General features: G+C 46.2%; 1 protein-coding gene across 5 annotated transcripts in view; it reads right to left on the bottom strand.

The window, feature by feature from the left end:
* Positions 1-317: 317 nt before the first annotated feature.
* The window catches only part of NCOA6 (nuclear receptor coactivator 6), a 39,860-nt gene continuing 20,175 nt past the window's right edge, over positions 318-20,002 (bottom strand). For 2 of the 5 annotated variants that reach the window (XM_080354539.1, XM_080354540.1), the window contains 6 exons: positions 13,630-13,751; positions 9,742-12,747; positions 8,079-8,147; positions 6,336-6,372; positions 3,689-3,837; positions 318-885 (listed from right to left, as the gene is read on the bottom strand). In XM_080354539.1, the coding sequence (XP_080210665.1) occupies positions 839-885; positions 3,689-3,837; positions 6,336-6,372; positions 8,079-8,147; positions 9,742-12,747; positions 13,630-13,751 (3,430 nt within the window). In that variant the 3' untranslated portion in view covers positions 318-838. Of the gene's footprint in view, positions 886-3,688; positions 3,838-4,114; positions 4,167-6,335; positions 6,373-8,078; positions 8,148-9,741; positions 12,748-13,629; positions 13,752-20,002 lie in introns of those variants that run through there. The other 3 variants (XM_080354541.1, XM_080354542.1, XM_080354543.1) reach the window with 3 other exon arrangements.

Below are 20,002 nucleotides of genomic sequence, written 5' to 3' on the forward strand. Positions count from 1 at the left end.
TGTCACAGCCCCCACCCGGCACCGCTGCTGCCGCCGTTCCGTGCCGCGGTGCGTGTGCCAGCGGGTGCTCGGGGCTCCACCACGCGCAGCGGGGGGCAGGGCGGCCTGGGCCGTGTTTGTCTTGCAAAGCAAGAACAGCTGCATCGGTTAATTCGTTTGTGGTTAAACAAATTCCTTTCTAAAGCTCCATATAAGGAGCTTGCAGGCCTAGAGCTCTAAATAATCCCTCTAGTCTTCCTGTTTGGAATAATGCTGTTGTTGCTGCTAATAATAATACAACCCAAATTACGGGACAATAGCATTTATTTAGAGCACGAGGGATTCCACATTATACAAACCCTTAAATTTATTTCTTGTTTCACTGGTCCATTTCTACAACAAATACATCAAATCTACTATATAATAGAATTATTTACATTTCCAAAAAAGATCGGGTCTGTTTATAAACCCCCTTACTGCTATTCACATACAGTACTTAAACAACAGCACAATACATTATTTAATACCTAAAAATGACAACCCTGTACTCTAATTCCTTTATGAAAAGTGGAAACAAACAAATTTACAATTGTCATCCCCTCCCCTTCCATTTCGTACAAACACATTAACCTAATGTGCTAACCCTGGACTTCACTGTGTAAATCCAGGGGGGTTTAGAAGAACTCGGTTTTTATATCTATTTATCAGTTTTTTAGAAAAAAAATCATTTATTGGGAACAGTATAATATTAAAATGACTTACTGTACAGAATTTTATTTAAAAAAAGAAAAATCACAGCTCAAAATTGCTATCGGTAAATTCACACTCATTTACAAGTCTCATGTTTCCATGCAGTAATTTACTTGGATTTTCTTCTTTTTGACTGCATTGCACTGGCACTCGTTTCTGAAATCAAGAGAAGAGAACAAGCGTGGATAGGGAGTCGGTAATGCCGCTGATGCAGCCGCACACGCTGCCCTGGCGCCCCGCGCAGACCGCGCCGCAGCGCCGGCCTGGGCCGACGGGCCCCGAGCTGCAGCAGCGCCCGCGCCCGCGCCGCCCCTCCAGCTCCACCGAGCTCTAACACAACCGACCTGACCCCAGAAGGTGCGTGTTTAACCTGATCTTTCGGAGGGAGCCGCTGCGGCACAAACCGCCCCAGCCAGACCCCAACGGGGAGATGGTTGGAAACCCCCCCGGAAGGTGTTTTGGAGCCCGGCACACGAGCTCAGCACCAAGCAGTTTGAGTCCGTGGAGAGTCAGGTCATTAGAAACAAGAAAACGAGTCTCTCCAGCAAACATTGTGATTCACAGAAAAATGCAGAAAGATACAAAATACAGAGCGCTGGAGCAGAACAACCAGAGCGCGCGCAGAAGCTGCAGCGAAAGCAGATGCCATTGTCAGTGCACTTACCAAGGCACTAAGTTTCCGTTCCAAAACAACAACAAAGAGTAAGGACCAAGGGTATTTGCATCTTTAGATTCTTTTTTAAATGTGATTTTAAATGTTGGCAATGAATGTATCTTTGGCTCTTTGCAGTATTTTCCAAAAGCTATTCTAGCCGTGTGTATTTTAAGAGTCAAAAGGGAAAAAATTTCCAAGACATCTAAAAGTAGAAAAGCAACGGTACAAGCCCATGGCTGCTAAACGTCGTGTTAAAAAAATAATCGACGTTTCAAAATTCAACAAACTCGAAGCTACAGGAAATGCTGAAACAGCCCTTGCTGGAAGGTACTCCAAAAAATGAAAACACCAACACAGCACCGCTTCTCAGGAGCAAAACGGCTCAACAGACACGACTTCCAGTCACCGGAGCTGCCTCCGGGCAGCAAACGCTGCGACTCGTCCTGGGGCAGCAGCGAGAGCTGAGCCGGCCCTTGGCCCAGGCCCAGGCCCTGACCTAGTCCCTGTCCCAGTCCCAGTCCCAGTCCCAGTCCCAGTCCTAGTCCCTGTCCCTGTCCCTGTCCCTGTCCCTGTCCCAGTCCCAGTCCCAGTCCCAGTCCCAGTCCCAGTCCCAGTCCCTGTCCCTGTCCCTGTCCCAGTCTCTGTCCCAGTCCCAGTCCCAGTCCCAGTCCCAGTCCCTGTCCCTGTCCCTGTCCCAGTCCCAGTCCCAGTCCCAGTCCCAGTCCCTCGGGAGCAGCACCAGCAGCTCCCTCCCCTGTTTTTCATAATTGCCATTTTTATAATGACTTTAATCAGCCTCCAGGCCAGGAGCACACAAACCAGATGTGCTTTCTTAAGCTACAAGTCACTAATAAACACGTAAACCAGAGCAGGCACAAGCGGCGAACCTTGTTCGCCCCCTCAGTCCCCGCTCCCCCAGCCCCTCCACTGCAGCCCTGTCCTGCTCCCGGCTCCTGGCCCCAGGCGCTGCACTGCGGGACCTTCGTTTGCACACAAAACCCTGGGATTCTGCCCCAGTTTCGGATGCACATTTTAAAAACAGTGATTCTACTTACAGAGGTAAACAAATAACACAGTCAGTGCAAAACCTCTAAGTGAGTTCTGGTATTATTCAAATTTGATGTAATTTTGCATTCCCACATTTTCAGAATCTGACGTGCCACTGGTTGTCATCTTTAGGCTTATCCATGACAGTGTGTGGGCAGGTCATGGGTTCAGATCCCCTCAAGCTCAGGGAGGTATCACCAAATCGGTTTTACATTGGCTTCACATTTTTCAAACTTTTCTTCACAACCATGAATGTTATTTTTACACCACAGACTTAGATTCCTCTGCACAATCCTGCCACAAGAAGTTAAATTTAACTAAATTCAGCAGCCACAGAAGTGCAGAACATTTAGGTCCCTCCGTGTAATCTTCAAGAGTCATTGCACAATTACGTATAGCTGGAAGTCTTCTCTGGAACTCTTAAAATGCAAATATTCTTGCCAGCAAACTCTAGTATCTTCAGTATGGAAAATGGTTGCTGAATTCAACTTGACTTCCTTTTATAATAATTTTCTATTAATACCTCTTTGTTCTGTATGTTATTTTTAAAATATTGGTGGAATGTTGCCTCTTGACAGTCTCTACCCTCTCGCACAACTTTTGTCCACCCGAATTAAACGACCCTTAAACACAAGGAGCTGACACAGCTTCGGGAGCGCAGAACGACCCTGCGCCCTGTGCGCCCCGGTAATCACCGCGTTTATCACACAAATGCTGCATCCTCTGTTAAAGATTGCAACCTGTGTAGAAATAAGGCACGTCAGCAACTGCTAATGCCATGGTTAATATGTGTGATTTTCGGACTTCACGTGTTCTTGGCAAGAACAGCCGGGGCTGTGTGTCTGAGCGCACCTGAACCTCAGCGTTCGGCTTCGCGAGAGCCGACCGTGCACTGGGGAAGACTTTAGCGTTTGTCTCGTGTCTTTCAGGCTTCGGGAAACACAAAAAAAGTCCCTTTTAGTGGAGTACGGTCCTTTTAATGGCAACACGTCTGGGAAGAGAATTCACCTAGGCAAGCTCGCAGAACACTACGGTGATGAGTCCTGCAGACAACGAGTTCCACAAATCGAACAGTGGGAAATTCACACAAGATTTACTGATGTCAGTAAACACTTCCACACCGACCTGCGTCTAAAGCATTGGAACTAGAGCGAGCAGCACCCAGCGCGCAGGAGCTGTGCAGCAGCGTTAGGGCTACGGCCCGGGGAGGGTCGGTACCTCCTGCCCTCTCCAGGACGCGGCGGTTGCGTGTTTTACCTTTTGCGGTGCCGGACGCGGACGCTGGTCGGGACGATCTCTTGCGCTGCCCGTTCTCTACAGTTTCCTGTGAAGCGGCAGAATCCTCTGTTCTTGAATTTCTTCTATTTGGAGTTTTAGACTTTTCACAATTCTCTTTTGTCTCATTACTAATAAAGTGGGACAAAATATTTCTGATGAAGTGTAAGAAGAATTAGGTTTTTCTATGCAACTCAGACAAGCTGGAGGATGGACCGACACAGGTACCAGTTCCGGACTATTAGCACTGAAGATATGAAATGCTAGAGATACCAGAAGGTTTATCAGATGAAGAATGACCTGAGTAAGCCAGAGTACAGTCCGTTTCTATGAAAAATTATCAGAGGATACAGAACTGAGAAGTCCTCAAAGAGAATATTTTCAAAATGAGAAGACCAACAAATTAGATGCATTATAAATTGTTTGCTCTGCTTTCCACAGGTGCCACCATTACTGAAGTCTAGGAAAAGCAAACAAGTTACATTAGAGACTGCTACAGTACGAACACAGACCTGAAATTGCACATGAACACAAGGGGATTCACGACCATTCGGTGAGTGTGCCACTGCTGTTTTGACTGCCAAGGCTCACTCCGCCGACCCAAGTGATTCCTTCACATATTAAAAAGCTTAATGCTTATTTAAAACTTTCTTCAAGCTTTAAAACATGAAGTTAAAATATGTTTTATTTTTTATAATAACAGAAAGCTTTTTCTGCTATAAAAAATAATTGTAGGCAGTGTAGAAATCCGTGTTACTTGTCACTGAGATAATGAACGGAGCGCTGCGTTTTGTAATTAAACTCCTCTTTTGTTTTATCACTCTTAACCCTGTAAACTCATCCTGGGGTTTGGGTGTTTTCTCCTTAACGTATTAGTGCCAGACAATTTCCAATCACTATGTGGTTTCTGAAGATTAAGCTAAACTTATCTCCTGTGCATTCAAAGCTAAGTACCTAATCAAATAAATTATTCTGCTGACAATGGAAAAGGAGAAAGGGAACTCATCTGAAGGCCTTTGGGTGATGCTTGCAAGACGCCAAGAAAGGCTCCTCAAGCAGAACTGAGCGAGAACAGCCAGAGCAGACTGTGCGTGACAGAGGCAACCGCAGAGTCCTGCTCTGAGGAACAACCACTACCAGTAGTTGTAGATTTAAGTAACAGATACGTGTAATCAAACACAATTTGTCAACTACAGGAGAGACACACATTGCCAAGCAAGGAAACACACAGTAGAGGAGAATATTGAAGCACATGGATTGTCTTAGATATAAAATAAATATTGAAATGTGTTTCCCCAGAAGTCAGCACCATGGGGGATCTACAAACCAGATCCTACAAACCAGATCCCCCAAAATGGTCACAAACTGGTCATCTGTGCAGCTCGAGCAGCCACCAGAGGGATCGGAGGCAACAAACAGGCACCATCACCTCAAGTTCAGTTCTTACCGGGAATTTTTACAGATTCTAATGACTAATCCATCGTTTGGATTGTCTCAAAGGAACCAATGCATCACTTCTCTCCTTGCACAGGAGAAAATCAAGTTGGCCCAAGTGAAAACACTTGCAGTGCTCTGCAGTGACAAGGCTGCTCTGCAGGTTGCAGCGTGTGGCGTTAACTCTGGGAGCTCCAGGCCAGCACTGCGAGTATCAGCCACCACCGCACCCTCAGTCTGCCTGGAAACTGCCCATCCTTTCCAGTCTTGTCTGAAATGCGTCAGGGCAGAAAAATCCTAACAGAAATGGTAATTTGATGTGCTGAAGGCGTCTGGAGATGGGTCATGCAAGGACACTGTGTTTGCAGAATCTGCTCATCTGCCACGTGTCAAACCTTCAGCTTTTTAGAAAAATTCTACCCTAAAAAAAGCTTGGGACATTTCAGTTCATCTTTGATATTAACCAGAAAGATCCCAATCTGTGTGACGGTAAATGTAGCTAAAGATTCAATTCAGAGCTGCTCCTGATCTGATAAAGTGTGTTGCGTTGCTTCCCTTACAAAAGACGACGCTGCCTCGTTTCCTGATGAACCAGCTGGACTAATCGCACCCCCATCACCCACTGACGAGGCGGCATCAAAAACCGGCCAGTCGCGCCAGCACACTTACCCAAAAACCCTGCCAAGGTCTGTCCCTACAGCTGCCTAGGCTGAGCTTAATGCCTGGGGGGGTTAGAATCTAACAGAAAAGGATCTTGGAAATCATATTTTCTTCTGACAGAACACAACCATTTGAAAACTGATCTCTTAGTTACTTAATGTCTTAACTGGGACAAGAAGAAGTTTCTGCCTGGCTTTCCTATCATGTTTCTGCAAAGTGTCAACAAGCAAACACAGAAGATTTGGTTTTGATTTGTGTTCAGAACAGTGGAAATGTCAAGACCCTGATGTGAAACACTCAGGCCTGAAGGGATAAGAGGAAACAGTGTCCAAAGCATGAGGACAGACTGGGGAAAAGGTGAGCCCACGTTCTGCACTTGAGCAGCGTTCTGAAGCATTCAGTTAGCCCGAATCCTCAGCAGGACAGAGAGAAAATGAAAAGCAGTAGCAGAAGTTGTGCAAATGAAGCAAAGAGAAAGGGATTTCCTCCCAGGGAAGCTACATCTACTCCGAGTCTACACAAACCATCTCCTTACCTTTGACCAGCAACTACTGGAGCATTTGTTTCAAGTTCTACAAGAGAAAGAGATAATTTTTAAGTCTGCTGACAAGGCACGACCATCTCACATTTTTGTCATTATGTATTACGTTCGAAGAATAAACTTATCGATCGTTTCTATCAAGGCAAAGCAAGGGGACATTTAAAGCCTGAACCACTGCAGGACGCGCTGCTCCTGCCCACGGGCACAAGGACAAGAGAAAACGAGTCTGTTCCCTTTTAACACTTGCATTTTAGGCTGTTTATTACTTCTAAAACTTCTCGGTTTTACTAGTTTTAAACCTTAAAAATACTCATCTGTATCTATTATCTATTTAAAATTTTGCCTTAAACCAACCCAACTCACAGCGATATCCTTTATTGCAAAGGAAGACAATTTTCTGAAGCTAAATTATACTTTTACTGAATTGCAAAAGCCTCTCAGGAGTTGATACGAAGTCTGACCTGCGTCCTTCCTCTCCCTCTCTCACAGTGATTTTGCACATGCAGAGCAGGTTTCCCTTTGAGTCTTCACGACAATAAGCAGCTCCCCTTTTCACCAGGTAACATCTCTCATCTTCCTGCTGTCCATCTTTGAGCTGTCCCCATAACGCCGGGGCTCTGCTGAGAGGGCCTGTCTGCACCTCTCATGAGCGCTGCCTGGCTTAGGGCTCCCAGCTCAGCCCCTGGGACAGCGCTCAGCACCGCGGCTTTGCTTTCCAGATCAATTAGTAGCCAAAGTTTGTCAGTGCGCGCAAGGAATAAAGGTGTAAAAAAAAAAAGGAAGAAAATAGATAATATTTGTCCCCTTCTGGTAAATAGCCCTTAAAATTTGTATTGGAACATCAGACTCTTCAGTGTAACAAAGGAAAAACAGACTAAGCTAAATAAGAATTACTTTCCTTCCTACCTAAAATTTGAACAGGGAGAATGTTCAACCGTGGAAGTTGATAACCTGAGTTATCCCCAGTACGGGCACGTCGGCACCAGGGCCGCGGGTGGGATGTAACGTCACAGGCGGCACGAACACCTTCTGGTGGGAGCTTAAAGAATAAGCTGGCACAATTTCTCCTTTCTGACAGCTCTACTGCCACTCATATTAGAGATGGCAAATGGATGGAGAGCGGCACTTCCATGTGCAGGTCCACGTCTATCCATCTTCCCTACTCATCTCGGAAACGACGTCTTTTAAAACCCCACAGAATTGATGGTGAAACACCATGAGAACAGATGGCAACAACCAGGAGCCATCTGCCAGGGCTGCCCCTCGGGATCCTGCTGAGGGGTCATTAGAAACTGAACAGAAAAGACGAGATTACAGCTCTCAAACTGACCTTCCCAGCTCGGCTTTGGAAAGTATTTTCAGAAGTGTCTCATATAAAAGAAAAACCCCCATTTGCTCTTGGTAAAACGTGAGAAGACAGACAGAGCGCATCACTGCGGATCCAGGCCCTGCGGCTCCCGACTGAGCATCCACAAACTGCCTCGGGGATTTCTCATTTGTTTTTTCATTTGTTGATCCCATATTGAATCTCCAACAAGGCTCTGGAGGCTTCTAAAGCACAATGTATCTAACAAACAAAAACCATCCCAAAAGCACAAATAATTAAAATAAAAAAAACAACCCCCAAACTACCAAACGTATTAGTGACCATTAAATATGCATTAAAATAAATGCATCTTCAGCTACAAACAGAGAGAGTTTAGTTCGCCTATATTCTGTTTTCCAAAGGAGATTTACCTGTTCTTTGAACAGTACTTTCTGGTGTTGCAACTGAACCTTTTTTCTGTGTTAACTGTTGAGAGGATGCTGGAACAGAAGCGCAGGGAAAAAGCATTATTGTCAAAGCAGCCCCAGGATTTCCTGTTGCGCGGTCAGGCACAAACGCTGTCTCTTCCAGCTCACTGCAATTGTCCATTTACAGATGCAATGTTGAAACCCACCCCTCTATCCACCCCCACCCCAAGTTTAAACCTTGGGAAAACTATCCCAAACAAGTTTTCTCCAACTAGAATAAGTGATGAAATTAAGTACCATAAACCACATTTTTAAAAGTAACAGGTTTTTACCCGACTGAGAAATTAAAGTCCTAGAAATGAAAAAGTTTAGTCCAATGCTAATTTCAACAGAAGTTCTGGGGGAAAACAGCATCTTTGTTAATGAATCAATGCCCTCACTCTTCCAATTAAATTGCAAGAGAGCAAAATGTGCTCCCTTCAAGTCCTCTGGCAATAAGATGACATGACTTAACATTTCTTAATGTTACCAAGATGGAAACCCAATTCTGCTGGGCTAACGCTTAAGTAGCCTTCTTTTATATGTGATAATGAACTTAAAAACAACACGAAGATAAGAAGTTAAACATTCATGTTTAAATAAAGAATATCCACTTCCATTTTTCCTCAACACGCAGAATTCCTTCTGCGAAGCTCGCAGTAAACAGGCCCATCTTCTGGTGGCACGTGGCCACGACACGTCAATGGCCACGACACGTCAATGGCCACGACACGTCAATGGCCACGACACGTCAGTGGCCACAGGGACCGTCACATTCAAGCTGAAGTTCTCAGTCCCACTGACTTCTGTGGGTTTTATCTTGTGTCTAAACTAATGAAGTAAAGCGCGGTGGGTTTTCAGACACTTCACCTCGAGGGTCATGGTTTATTTCCACACTATTTTCAACAGATTAAAAATGGCATCAAGAAATAGCAGCAATGCCATAAATAAAGTCTGTCAGATGCTCAAATTAAAATAGTAAAGGATAAACCAGTTCAGATGTGAAGGTATTTCACAGTTTTGAATTGGGTATAATTAACTTATAATCGCTTTTTCAGGTATTTCTCTGAAATGAGCATTTTAATTTTTCCCTGGACATAAGGGCTTCCGGTTTTCCTTTTCTTCCGGAGGTTATTCAGCTATTTCCCTACGGGGTTCCAGGTTTCCAGGTTGTTCAGAGATGGAACCAGCATAATTAGGATTAATTCAAAATATTGTAGTTAAGTTAATAAATTGAAATCAGTAACAAAAATAAAAAGTCTCTGCCGAGGCTGAAGCAGAACACCAGTACATCTATAAAAAGCACCTTAAGTGTTGCTTTTGTCATTACTGATACATTCACTTTTTCTCCCAGTTTCTAACAGTTAAGTGAAATCACTTCTGTTATTGCATCATATGTTCATAACAAATGCCCCACTTAAGCGGTAAACAGAAACTGAAATAAAACATCTGAAACATGAATCTTAGTGAAATAAAACCCTGTGCGTCACTCAGACGTTAGAAACAAAAGCAGCTGTCAGCCTTGGCTACAGCGTCAAAATTTTATTACATTCATGAATAAAAATCCATGGGAAGTTTACAAAAGCAATCTTAGCTGTTCCACGTCCGTGGGTAGCGCTGGACTTACCTGCACTCTGCAGCAGCTCCTGATGCGCTCCTGCTTTTTCCTCAGCCGTGCCAGCCCTGGTTTGCTCGGCCGGGACGCCGCCGTGGTCGCTGCCGTTAGCGCTGGGGGCCGCGGGCGCCGGGTCGGGGGCTGCGGGAGCGGGAACGGCCGGGGCGCTGGGAGCGGGAGCAGGAGCAGGAGCAGGAGGAATAGGAGGAGGAGGAGGAGTGCTTGTGGAGACACCGGGGGACGCGGCAGGAGCAGCAGCCGCAGGGCTGACGCCGACACTCGCGTTGCCAGGCCCAGAAGTGCTCTGTTTTGTAAGACTGGGTGATGCAGGTGTCACAGTTTTATTATCCAGTTCTGCTGGTGATTGCTCTGTTCCCAAACTACTCGGGACTGACGTTTCTAGTCCCTGACCTTCTGTTTCTCCATCCAAAGCACATTGCTCTTCCCCTTTCTCAAGGGAGCCGGTGACTTTCTTGCACGCTTTAGTCAGCAAGAGTTGGCCAATCTTGTCTACTTTTCCCTTTCCCTTGCTCGATGAAACAGGACTGCGCCTGTTCCCAGACCCCGGACTGCTGGTAAGCAGAGGCGCAACTCCAGGCCCCGGCTGCGCTGCTGTGGCAGAGCACGGCTCGCTCGGCCCGCCCGCCGGAGGAGCCTCCTCTGGGCTGAAGTCTTTGACTTGCTGAGCAGGAAGATGTGAGGGAACATTGGCAGAAGTTGTAGTGGGAGAAGGCAGCTGGACAGGAGGTGCCAAGGGGTTAAGAACCAGCGGCCTGCTGGTGGGAACGCTGGGAGCAGGGCTGCTGGACGACGTGCTGGGAGCAGCGGGCCCGGAGGAGAACTTGATATTCTGCGGTATATGCAAAGGACCAACAACCGCCACTGACTGAGGCATTAGACTGGAGCTAGAAGTCATCGGGGCTGTTGGAATCGTGCTGGATTGAGAGCCCTTCATAACCTGAATTATTGACGATGAGTTTATAAAAACAGGTGTAATAAACTGTGGCCGGGCGTTCGACTGAACTGCCGACTGTCCCTCAGAAACCATCACTTTGTTCCCTACGTTGGGCATTGTGACAACAGTCGACACTAATGCAGGTTGCAAGTGAGACGGCAATGGTGCTGATGTATTAGCAGAAGATGTAATAGGGTTTGAAGTTACAAAAACTGTTATCTGGTTGGGGGGTAAAGGACCTGATATAGAAGAAGAGCTGACGGGTCTTTGCATTACTGGAGGAACACTCTGAGCAACGTTTGAGTTTATTTCTCCCAGTTCCTGGTGCCCTGAATTTGAAGAGGCCTCATTGTTTTGAGGCAAGCTAAGTGAACTAGATGCCTCTTTGCTTGAGGATGCATCTTGCAGCGGAGGAATGACAGCTATCTTCTTTAGCTCCTCACCAGTGCTGACTATCGGTGCCATTTCAAGACCAGTCAGCCCAGGGGGCTTAATGGTTACATTAGGAGCTCCAGAATTATCAAGAAGTTGACTTAAAGAAGTTGGTGCCTCCCTCATGGCTGGAGATACCATGGTTTTACTTTCCTCCAAGACTGGAAGTTTACTGGTGTCTACGGTCTGCCCGTCTTTTTTTGACTGTTCTTCCGGAACCAACATTTTCATTTCTGGAGCAGGGACACCTTTTAGTTCAATACTGGGCTGGTCTTTGTTACCTTGGGCACCTTGTGCGCTTGGACACTCATTATCTTGCGGCACACTAAGGCTCTCCTTATTGTCTTCAGGAACCCCTGTGACAGCAGGTACAGAAACTGCAGGATTCTGGTTACTTAGCATGTTATTATTTTGAAAACTTGTAGTCACAGGTGTTGGCAAAGAAGAGGGACCAGCCATCATGTTTCTTTGTAATTCCATGTTCTGCAAGAGAGATGGATTCTGCTGAGGTGTCAATGATAATTTAGCTGCTTTTGAATTTTGTCTGCCAGGGCTGGGTGTAGTTTTCCTACTGGATCCAGGACTGGACCTTCGACTATTGCTTGGACTCGCTCTCTTTGTTCCTCCACTGTTGGTTTGTTTGCCTGAATTGATGACAACACCTTCCAATTTGTGTGACTGCGGAGCAGCAAAACTAGACTGATTGTTAATTGTGAGGTTTGATGGGGCTTGTCCAATGGCCTTCAAAGTAGTGGGATTAAGACCCTGCTGATCAAATCCTCTATTGAGATTAGGCCTGGGAGGTAAAGGAATATTAATCTGGGGAGGGAACAGACCAGCTATAGAAGCATTGAGTCTCTCTGGAGACAAACTGATTTCTGATGGTTCTGTGCTAGGTGGACGGTTATTAGGAGTCTGAGGATAGTATGGCCTTGGGCTTGCTCTGTTTGGCGTTTTAGGCCTTGAAGTTTGTGATGGGGCGGCAACATTTGGAAAATGGTGCGTAAGAGCAGTAGGCAGAGAATTGGACTGCTGCTGGGGACTCGCACCTTGGGCAGCTGAAAGGGAGGATGGTCCCGGTTTGGGTCCTGTCATCATTAATTGGTTCTGTGAAACTACTAAATGAGACGTCAAATTATTCTGAGCTCCTGATGCTGGGGGGCCTTCAGCTCCACCTCCTTCTGGAAGGGAGGATACCGATGAAACCTCTCCGAGGGGTGAGCTGGAAGGATTCTGTACATTATCTTGATAAACCATTTTCCTTGCATTATTTCCCAGAGGAGGATTGCCCGGCAAGGAAATTCGTTGCTTATCAGGAGACGGAGGCACTGACCCCGGACCTTGGAGGTTCACCATCAATGGCATGCTGCCGCTCTGCTGCAGCGGCATTCGCTGAGCGTCTGTGTTCACCGGCCCTCTGGGGGGGTGAACCCCCTGCGGAACGGGCAGCCTGACTGACTTGGGATCCTGCTGCATCATGAGCATCATCATCATCTGCTGCTGCTGCTGCGGTGTCTGTGGCGGGGCCTGGCCTTGCTGTGGCTGCGGCTGCTGCGGCTGCTGCGTGTGTGGCAAGAGTTGAGGTGGCATCTGCTGAAGTGGCCTTTGCTCCACTGGCTGAGATGGATAACCTACAACAACAAGAGGACACGTCCACTGAAACCAAAGAAAGATCAGAGAAAGCAGGAATTCTGTAACGAACAGGACCAGATGGAAAGTATGGCCCGTTTATCTTACGCGAGGCTTCACAAATAAGGACGAAGATTTTAGTTAATTCTTAAAAATATTTTTACTTAATATATAAATGACTTGCATGACATTTAATTGGAGAAGACCGCTGAATGTATCCTGTCATCTGCCAGCTATTATTCCAGATTCACTGTACCTGAAAAGCCTCTGCAACTGTCCGTGGGCTTGTTTTCACTTGCAAACGGAGACTTGGACTTTCGCTAATTAATACTGTTTAACACAAACAAGACTTTGACAGCGGAACACAGACATACCTGCTACACATCTGCCATTCTCCTAGTGTACAAAATAGAATCTGTCATGTATTCCTTGGCCAAACACAGTGCTAAGAACCACCTGTGTGGCTTTTAATATAAATTACTTCACGGACTTTGGATTTAATCCTAACTACGTGCAAAGGATAATTCCAGCTGCAACCCTCTTGTTATAACTCTGAAAAATCATCTAGTGGTTAATGCTGAATTTTTATGGCATGAGTCCATGCTACAGTTAGAAATACAGATTTTTTTTATCAATTATGTTATTGCTGAATAACTCTACGCTATTCAATATGACACCTGCAGGATGATACAGGAGAATGTGACCACATTCAAACTAATTCAAACTAAACACTTAAACAATGGTACCAATTAGTTATTAGCAGGAAAAAAAATGTTTTCAACTTGAACATACGAAAGCACAAATTAAATTGAACTGTCAGAACGACCAGTAAAAGCTCTCCTATAGTTATTACACTCATATAAACCACAAAAATATCTTACTACCTGGTGGCCTACTTGCAAAATCTGGAAGTTTAGGGCCTGAATTATCTAAATTCATTCCTTGCTCTCCAGATATGGACGACTGATCACTCTCCTCCAGCCCAGCTGGATGCGGTTCTGAAGAACTGAAAGAAAAAGAATTGCAGTTAAGATCCAGCCCTTACATCAGCATTTGACTTCTGTTTCCATAACTCAGTACTCAAGTAGATCGTTGTTAGCACTTTTCACAGACCTGCATGTAACTCACTGACACAAACCGCTGCTTCTGGTATAACAGGACACACTCGAACACAGAGCCCGGTCTGCTGACACCCACCCCTGTGCCTTAAACATTACTGAAAAGGAAACGAGCTGCCTGGTGTTCTACTGATCGTAAACAGTTCTTCTGTTTCTGCCTTGAATGTGAGTTTTATAACTAAAAGAATACCAACGTATATTTCAAATTTTATATATATATACATATATATATATGTATGTATTTTTAAAAAATTAAATAGCTTTCCCTCTCATAGCACTGTGACATCTGTATAGGTAAGTAAGTACCATGGGTAGATACACAAAAATTTATTTTAATGGCAGCACCATTTCTGGCAGTATCGTACCCAGAGGTGACCAGCCCAGGGGATCAGAGACGGCTGGTACCACCACAGCACTGATGTATCAGACATGTAAAGTCACTTGCCAGAGCACAGACCCTTGGGGGACACCACAGCTCTGGAAGTGACCACAGAATCACCGAATGGTTTGGGTTGGAAAGGACCTTAAAGCTCATCTAGTTCCACCGTCCTCCATGTGCAGGGCCACCTTCCAGCAGCCCAGGTTGCTCAGACACTCAGGGCTGGGGATCCAGAGCCGCTCTGGGCAGCCTGTGCCAGGGCTCACACCTCACAGGGTGAGTTCCTTCCTATCATCTAGTCTAAATCTACCCTCTTTTGGTTTAAAACTGTTACCCCTCATCAGAATCCTGCAATTTCTGTACCTGCTGCAACTGGCACTCCTGAGGACAACAGAGAGCCCTCAAGCGCCTCAAGATACCACCTGATACTGGACTCCCTGGTAAGCGCCCCCCCAGCATTACTGCAGGTCCCCTTCAGGTACAGAAAGTCCACACTAAGGTCCCCCGGAGCTTCTCTTCTCCAGCTGAACAGCCCAGCTCTCCCAGCCTGTCCCCCAGCAGAGCTGTTCCAGCCTCGGATCATTCCTGTGGCTCCTCTGGCCCCTCTCCAGCAGCTCCATGTGTGTCCTGTGCTGAGGACCCAGAGCTGGCCAGCACTGCAGGGGGCCTAACAGAGCGGGGCAGAGGGGCAGGATCCCCCCAAACCCGCTGCCCATGGGGCTGGGGATGCTGCTTAGGATATAGTTGCATTTCTGGGCTGCAAACACACATTGGTGGCTCATGTCCAGATTTTCACCCACCGCTGTCCCCAAGCCCTTCTCCAGGGTCACCTGATGCTCCAGGAGACTCTCCTAAGACTCTTAAATTGTTTGGATTCAATGCCCAAAACTTCCACTGAACCAAGACAGCTTTTGCAGACTTAGATAAAAACAAGTTTCTATAGTTATCAATATATATGGTCAGAAGATGTAGGATATAGAGGGATGAAGAGTAACTGCTTATCAGCTTCATGAATATATGAAGGGTGTAGGGAGATCTACGAAATATAAGCCCTGAGTTAAAATTATAGACATCAAAATAAGACCACTGCCACCAAAGTGAGGCGGAATCATGCAGAAATGCCAAAAGCAAAAGACATTTTCAGCAAAAGAATGTGAAGTATATAAAGGCAGAGAGATCGATCTTATTTCATTTTACTTGAGAGTAACAGCTTCTGGCACCTGTACAGCCGACAAGGAGATGCAGGCGTGTCCTAACGTCCTATTAACTACTTAACCAATGGTCAAAAAGCAGCGTGTGCCTTCAGAATCCCTGAACTATCGCAGGTCAACACTGGGAAGAACATAAACCAAGAGAGAAGAAAGGCAAGACATGGGGCAAACACAGAACTGCTCACCAAGGAAAGTATTTGAGTGAAACCTTCTGTCTAATGCAGCACATCACCGACTTCTGTGATGCACTTGTTGTACGCTCACACGCCTCCACCAATGAAGTTGATGAAAACTGGCAAAATACATATTAGCAGCCACAAATGAACAAAAATCCTGGCAGGAAAAACACCCAGAGGAGCTGCAGCCTTTGATGTAGGTGCCAACAACATGGAACAACAGCCTAAAACTGTGAATACAATCTTGAGTTTGTAATTTTGCCATTTGTGATTAATTTATAATGGTGGGAGATTCAAAATGCTACAGTTAAAGATCAGCTAAAAAGCCAGTTTAGAGCATCACTGCGCAAACAGGTTTAACCTAGAAAACAATTACACAAAATCGATTCTTGGAAAACATCTCCTGCCAGATGGGTCTGACCGAGCAAGCTCCACAGACCTTGCAAAACAGGCACGAGCTTTGTTTGCCAGCAAAGAGGAGCAGTTACTGCAGCAGACTGCTACTGGAACTGCTGGAAAATTCAAACATAACTTGAATTTTGAACGTAGCTGAAATTCACTAGGCATCAACAACCATCAGTCATCAAACAAACAAACAAACAACAAATTCTGAATATAAATAACAAGCAAGATGAGAAACTGGTGTGAGAGGGACAAATATTAAAATCACAGAGTGTCCTGAGCTGGAAGGGACCCCCAAGGCTCATGGAGTCCAACTCCTGTCCCTGCACAGGACACCCCACAGGTCACCGCGTGTGTCTGAGGACGTTGTCCAGTCTCTTGAACACTGTCAGGTTGGGGCTGTGACACCTCCCTGGGGAGCCTGTTCGGTGTCCAGCACCTCTGGGTGGAGAAACTGTTCTTCCTTCCTATTGCTCTGGATGTAATAAAAGCACATGAGGTACAGTACGATCGTCATAAGGGGATCCTTTGCTCCACCAGCTGCATTCTCAAGCACAACCTTCAGATACAAAATCCCTCATCGGAGTGGAAAGAACTCCAGGAGACAAAACCAACCAACCAAACAAAAACACCCAACTAACAAACCTACACCAAAAAGTGCTGCAGATGGCGAAGTAAGGCGTGCAAAAATAACATTACAGTACAAGTGCAAGCAGAACCAGCCCTGTGACACGGTATGATGTTCTGCAACTACGTTTGCTTTTATAGAAAGGCCCTTGTCCCCTGATGCTGAATGAGCTTCACCTCCCACGTGCACAGGACTGTCACCTCCAGGCCTGCGCTCAAACGCTGTGAATCTGAGAAGAACGTCCCTGTGCTGCCGCGTGTCACCCGCGCATCACCCCCAGCCCAGACACCTGGGGACTGCACCCAGCGCACGCCACGGGCACGGGCTGTGCGGGAGAGCGCTGAACAACCGCGCGTTTATGCACGTATTTAACAGAATCAACTAAGACGTTTTACCTGCAATCACACTGCATCGAGCATCTTTTATATCCCATTACCTACAGCCTTCAGGTTCAGAAAAAAAACACAATCTCTTTTAAACAACCTGCTTTTCCAAAATGTCTTGGTTTTCATTCCAATGCTGAGTTGCTCAATTAAGCAAACCCTTAAAACTGTTTTAAACTCAGCGGAATGACCTCTTGTCAACAGCTCACTTATCCTATTTACCCTTCAATATGGCTCGGTCTACAAACCGTACTACTAATGGTACTTTTGTTACTATATTATTACATCTTCCGAGGAACAAAAAGCACGTTTATCAAATTAACTGCATTTCCACACAAGGTTCGCTGCTCTGAACTCTAAAATTTCTAAGAAAGAATGACGGAGAAGAAGCCAAGAGGAAAAGCATCCTGTTTGCTTCTGATGCAAAGGAAGGGGATCCAAATCGGATTTTGAAGTGTCAGCAATTCCAAGTCAGGAAAGCACTGAGCTCGCCTAAGGGTGCTGGGCTCCGCAGTCACCTTCCTTCTGCTGGACAACAATCTCAACCACACTGGTAAGGACAGCTCCCTTCTTAATGCCCCTGCAAGGATAAAGTGATTAATACATAGCCTATTAAGAAACAAATTGCTAATCCACAGCCGGTGCCAAACCAGCATTCTGCAGGCAGCAATGAGGAGAAACATTCACTGAAAAGTGATAGAATTATTATAAAGTGGTATTTCCTTTGTGAATGCACCAAAATCTGATTAAAAGCCTTACTGAAGAGCCAGGAATCATTTTGTATTGTCACAGCTCAATAGAAAAGCTAAAATTTAGGCTGACTTCATTGTGAAAACTTGTTAACAACAAGTAGTCTTGTGGGGCTCTGTGAGCTCAGAGAAGAGCTTTATATATCTGTGTATCAGTAATCCCAGGCCACAGAGAAGCTGGGTGATCATCAGTAACATGAATGAAAACAAAGATGCTAACGAGGCTTTTCTTTAATGATTAACAGATTTACTTTTCAGAAGAGAGTGTCGACCTGTCTGCCCCTCTGAACCCTTTGTCATTTCCACGGCAGGACAGCTCACTGCAGTTGTGGTTATGATGATTTTGTTAGAATCTATTTGGAATTGAAGCTTTTTTTTCTAAACACATAGCACCGAATCTTTTCTACCTAGAAATACAAGGCCATTTTTTGTCTTTGATTTTGGGCCATCAAACAAATAAACAACATCTTTCCAGGAAAGATGCAGATGGTTAATTGTTTGCATATTTTACTTTGTTGCAGACTATGGGCAGTGTCTACTGGTACAGGACAAATTGCTGCTGGGTAGCGGCTCTGCAACACAAATGTTTTTGATACAAAGAGAAGAAGATGTCGTTATTGTTGGAAAGACAACTAGATAGCTTTGAATGTCAGGTGAAGAAACAGGAAATATCTGCTTGTTATTTATTTGAGACCCTCTGCAGGACGCGATGTACCACAGGCAGGAAGATGCAGGTTCTGCCGTGGTGCTGCTGCTCTGCCCAACCGCGCACACAGACCTGGGCAGCACAGCGGGACAGGCCCCAGCTGCCAAACGGCTTCACGGAACCACAGAGTGTCAGGGGTTGAAGGGCCCTGGAAAGCTCATCCAGTGCAATCCCCCCATGGAGCAGGAACACCCAGATGAGGTTACACAGGAAGGTGTCCAGGCGGGTTGGAATGTCTGCACAGAAGGAGACTCCACAACCCCCTGGGCAGCCTGGGCCAGGCTCTGACACCCTCACCGGGAACAAGTTTCTTCTCATCTTTAAGTGGAACCTCCTGTGTTCCAGTTTGCACCCATTGCCCCTTGTCCTGTCCCTGGCTGTCACCAGAAGAGCCTGGCTCCATCCTCCTGACATTCCCCCTTTCCATATTGATCCCCATGAATGAGTCCCCCCTCAGTGTCCTCTTGTCCAGCTCCAGAGCCCCAGCTCCCTCAGCCTTTCCTCACACGGGAGATGCTCCACTCCCTGCAGCATCTTGGTGGCTGCGCTGGACTCTCTCCAGCAGTTCCCTGTCCTGCTGGAACTGAGGGGCCACAGCTGGACACAATATTCCAGATGCAGTCTCACCAGCACTTGGACTTAAAATTGCTGGAATGGCAAACTAAGGACACCTACACCCGTCACACACCTCCCTTTGACACAGTCAAAGACAACCAAAGCTGGAGAGCTCCCCTGTGGCCTCCCCCGTGGGCCTGGCCGCTCCCTGCAGGACAGATGGACCATGGCTGTCCCACCGTGGCCGTCTCGCCGCCCGCCAGCCTGGGGCAGCCATGGGCAACGCGCAGCAGACGCTGACGAGCCAGAACGAGTTGGGCAAGGGCCGAGCTGGGATCCTGGTCGTGGTTTCCAAGTCCTCGCCACACTGAGCCCACCCACACATGGGGCACTCGGCTCCCACACAGTCACTCTGAGCAGGTTCTCACAGCGGCCACAGGTTGTGTCTCCTGGTTTCACCTGAAATCACACAGCCTGTTTTCAGCAGCATTGAGCTGACAGGCCATACCACCCCCATATGCAATTATATAGCACGTATCTGAAAGACTTTTTTCAAGGCCAATTAGATTAGCATGCTTTGCTTCACCTTCGCTATGCAGCATTTTTGCACCTGTAAAATGCACGTAACAGCTCCTGTATTTTACTTTAGTACTAGTAAAGCCAACTAACGACTGCCACAAAAGATCACTTGCTATAGATGATGCGAGTCATTTCAGTGCAGAACCAAAACGTCCCTGAGAAAATTCAATTTTCACAAAGGATCTTGCCGTTGTGCAGAAAATGAAGGTTGGGGCTACACACTGAATAACCAAAGGAAAAAACTAAATACTGAAAAGCCACTTAGTACTCAAACACCATCCACTATTTGCATCTGTCTCTAGAAACGGTGGCATGAACTTCATGTTAAGACTAAAAGTAATTATTCAAAGGACAGGGACTGGCGGAAGCGG

This window comes from Nesoenas mayeri (assembly GCF_963082525.1).
Source record: "Nesoenas mayeri genome assembly, chromosome: 16".
NCBI classification, from domain to species: domain Eukaryota; kingdom Metazoa; phylum Chordata; class Aves; order Columbiformes; family Columbidae; genus Nesoenas; species Nesoenas mayeri.